Source organism: Sinocyclocheilus anshuiensis, unplaced genomic scaffold, assembly GCF_001515605.1.
Source record: "Sinocyclocheilus anshuiensis isolate Anshui unplaced genomic scaffold, SAMN03320099.WGS_v1.1 scaffold565, whole genome shotgun sequence".
NCBI classification, from domain to species: Eukaryota; Metazoa; Chordata; class Actinopteri; order Cypriniformes; family Cyprinidae; genus Sinocyclocheilus; species Sinocyclocheilus anshuiensis.
The window spans coordinates 27546-31055 of NW_015539869.1; the positions used below are offsets into that span (position 1 = coordinate 27546).

The 3510-nt window shown below is 38.8% G+C and overlaps 2 protein-coding genes across 6 annotated transcripts in view; one reads left to right on the top strand and one right to left on the bottom strand.

Moving 5' to 3' along the window:
- The window catches only part of LOC107685030 (cdc42-interacting protein 4 homolog), a 9474-nt gene extending 8542 nt beyond the window's left edge, over positions 1-932 (top strand). Inside the window, exons 12-14 of the mRNA XM_016481450.1 lie at positions 239-288; positions 409-539; positions 631-932. Coding sequence (XP_016336936.1) covers positions 239-288; positions 409-539; positions 631-773 — 324 coding nt within the window. The 3' untranslated portion in view covers positions 774-932. The remainder of the gene's footprint in view (positions 1-238; positions 289-408; positions 540-630) is intronic.
- The window catches only part of LOC107685029 (breast cancer anti-estrogen resistance protein 3-like), a 27155-nt gene that overhangs the window by 1109 nt on the left and 22536 nt on the right, over positions 1-3510 (bottom strand). For 4 of the 5 annotated variants that reach the window (XM_016481445.1, XM_016481444.1, XM_016481447.1 and 1 more), the window contains 2 exons: positions 2558-2727; positions 1013-2464 (listed from right to left, as the gene is read on the bottom strand). In XM_016481445.1, the coding sequence (XP_016336931.1) occupies positions 2402-2464; positions 2558-2727 (233 nt within the window). In that variant the 3' untranslated portion in view covers positions 1013-2401. Of the gene's footprint in view, positions 1-1012; positions 2465-2557; positions 2728-3510 lie in introns of those variants that run through there. The other variant, XM_016481446.1, reaches the window with a different exon arrangement.

The following is a 3510-nucleotide window of genomic DNA, read 5'->3' on the forward strand; positions in this document are numbered from 1 at the left end:
ACAGACAGACAGACAGACAGACAGACAGACAGACAGACACACACACAGACTCACACAGACACACTCACACAGACTCACACACAGACACACTCACACAGACACACAGACACACACAGACTCACTCACTCACAAAGACACACACAGACTCACTCACACACACACACACTCACAGACATACACACACACAGACTCACATGCATAACATTTCTACACATATAAACACAGGTGTGTTCTGCAGGTTCAGCTGACTGAAGCCGGCGGTGGGACGCTGCAACACACTCCCGCCAGGTCGGTCCGTCAGCAAACACTCTCTGTCTTTATGCGGGATTGTGTGTGTTGTGAAAACTCTCCTGAAGATCATGCGTTTGATCTGAGATGTGTTTGTTAACCGGTTTAATGTGTGTGTAGTTCAGAGTACATCTCTGTGCTGAGCGAGTCCAGCGTGTCTCCGTCAGAGAACATCTACGAATGTGAATTTGATGAGGACTTTGACCTCGATGTTCCCATCGGTCAGTGCACAGCGCTCTATGACTTCGACGGTGAGCTGCTCTCTTTTCTGCACTCCTTTGGTGTTCAGTAAACACTGAGAGATCGGTCCGGTGAGCATCTCTGTGTGTGTGTGTGTTTCAGGCAGCAGCGAGGGCGCCGTGTCCATGCATGTGGGCGAGCAGCTGAGTCTGATGCAGGAGGATCAGGGCGACGGCTGGGTCCGAGTTCAGAGAGCCAATGGAGACGTGGGATATGTGCCGGCGTCCTACATCCAGATCATCTAGAAACAGCTGATCGCGTGTTTTACGGGAGTGTGAGCTGTGCTCATGTGACTCCATCAACTCTTGTGCTTTTATGTCATGGGGAGTGTTTTTACTTTTTGATTTCTTTCTTTTCTCTCATGCATTATGCTGCTTCTGGTGATTTCCTGAACATTTGTAGTTTTAAAATGGTTTTTCGTTGTCTTTTTCTGCTGCGTTTGTTAATTATTGCATGTAGAAGCCTTCAGCTCTGATTGTTGTAACTTCATGATGCATAAAAACAGTCAAGTGTGTCCAAACTTGTGCTGAATGATTGCCATATTTAATTTAAATATCTGTTTAACCCAAAAAAATGATAACTATAACGACATCTATATTAGCGTCCACGTCATCGGATGATATCAACAAGTGCATCCGCCACTTTAAATGCTTAAATGCCATGCACATGAACAACAGTCAAGGTCAGGATTTTCATTAAATAATACATTACATTTTGAGTAGATTATAAGCCGCCAGAACACTTGGAATATATGACATGGGATCATTCTGTGATATAATGTGGGAAATGATGCCTGAAATTGAAAGAAGGGCTAGAACACCACAGTGTGAGTAAATGATGACTTTATCTGTTTTTTTTTTATTTTGGGGGTGAACTGTCCCTTTAAGGCCCATTCACGCCAAGAATGATCTGTTTATAAATGTTCTGTTTATGAAGTCTGCCGCTTTAAATGTTGTGGTCTTTATTAAAGATGGATTCTGATTTATTGTCAGTGTTTTTATCATTTATCAGCGGGACAAAAGCTTTCTGGAAGTGATTCGAGAATGTATGCATGTATCGTATCGTATCGAATGTATCGTTCCTCAGTGTGATATCGAAGTTGTGTGGACTTCCTCATTCTCAATGTATTAGAACGTTAATTAAAACTTTAAAGGTATAGTTATTGTTCTTGGTGTGAACAGGCATTAAGGTATTTATTTATTTTTAATTCAAACGCAAGGATGTTTAAGTGGTAATGATGTTTCAGATCAGATGTGCCGTGAGTTCGCTGGTTTTAGATGCGCAGGATGTGTTTTGGTGTTTGTCTTCGCCTGCTGGCTACACACAACAGTTAATAAATGCCAATATTTTCAGTCAAAGTGAAACCAAATTCACTCTTTTGCAATTCAGTACATTTTCCAGGGATTCCACGGTGTGTGAGATCATTGGTGCACAGACCTCTAAATGTCATTTTTTTGACTTGCTCCACTGCTATTTTCCTTATATTTTTGCTTATTGTTCATTTTTGACTTTTATTCAGTCCCATCTGACCTTTCTCAATTCATCGAGTAGGCTGTTCACCTAATCCTGACTATATTTGAAAGTAAATCACATGATGCTCTTTCATGTTGTCTGCAAACTAAACAGACTTAGTTTGATATATTTATTTCCATTTGAATCCATTAAGAAATTCAAATATATTCTTTACATATAAACGGTCAGAAATATAGATTTGGCAAATTTCACTCAGGTGTGAACACAATCACAGCTTTAAATCATCATCACTGTAAACAAATTGAAGGTAAAGCATGGCATATTTTCAGCATTAAAATAGAATTTTATAATAAGAGAATCGACACTTCACCTTTACAACAGCATCACGTCTGAAGGTCCTTTATAATCTGATTGTGCTTTGGCTTGGACAGTCTTTCCGGTCTGTTTTAACATTTACTGTAATCTGAATATACAATAAATCACAGGAATATTAAACTCAGAAGTGGGTTCATTCATAGAGCGGTTCAGTTCTCGTGTTTGCCAGCAGAGCTCAAACCTCCGAGCTGCCGTCTGGTTCCAGTTTGTTGGAGAGGACCGTGAGGATCCTGTCGAATTTGGCGTAGCGCTCCTTGCGATCGGCTTTGGCGCCCATCTGTCCCCAGAAGAGCCGAAGGGCGAACTCTGTCTGAAACACCTCCAGCAGCTCCGGGATTGGCTCCCAGCCGGCTGGAAGCAGAGAGCGACAGGTCAGTCGGCCAATCAGAGCACTTTGCGTGTATGTGTGTCAGTGTTGCCAGTTTGGGATTTTTTTTGTTACCTAATTCAGCGACTTTGCCTATTTTTGCTGAAACTTAAATGTGTTTTGGCTATAGGTTGTTGTTTTTTTTAGCAAACATACAGATAAAAAAGAAAGACATTCTATCACTTCTAACTTACTCTCTGAACATTTTACATTTAATTATGTAGTAGGTGAATCAAATGCAAATATGAACAATGACATAACAAATATGCTGATCAGCACTTAGCAACTTTCTCATTGTTGCCGCAACTTGTTTTTAACTTGTTTGTGACAAAACTGCTATTTTGGACATATTTTTACATTTGACTATTTTTGGGCGATTAACAAACAAATAAAAAGTTTTCTAACTAATTTTATGTGTAAATATAGCTTAAAACAAAACACATCTATAAATATGCTAATTTCACTTAGCGACTTTCTCATTGTTGCTATGACTTGTTTGTAACTGGTTTCTTGTGTTTTTTTTGACAAGGAGCCATTTTGAATATATTTAAACATATTTTTGGCATTGACAAACATACAAAATAAAAATTTAGACATTGTGTCACTTTTAACTTTCTGAGTGATCAAAATGCTGAGTTTTACATAAAGAGCCAAAATTATGTAATGAATATGCTAATTAGACATTTAGCACATTGTATATATATATAATTTTTATTTTAATATTTTTAAGTCGTTTATAAGTTTACTTTTTTATAAGACTGAAATCA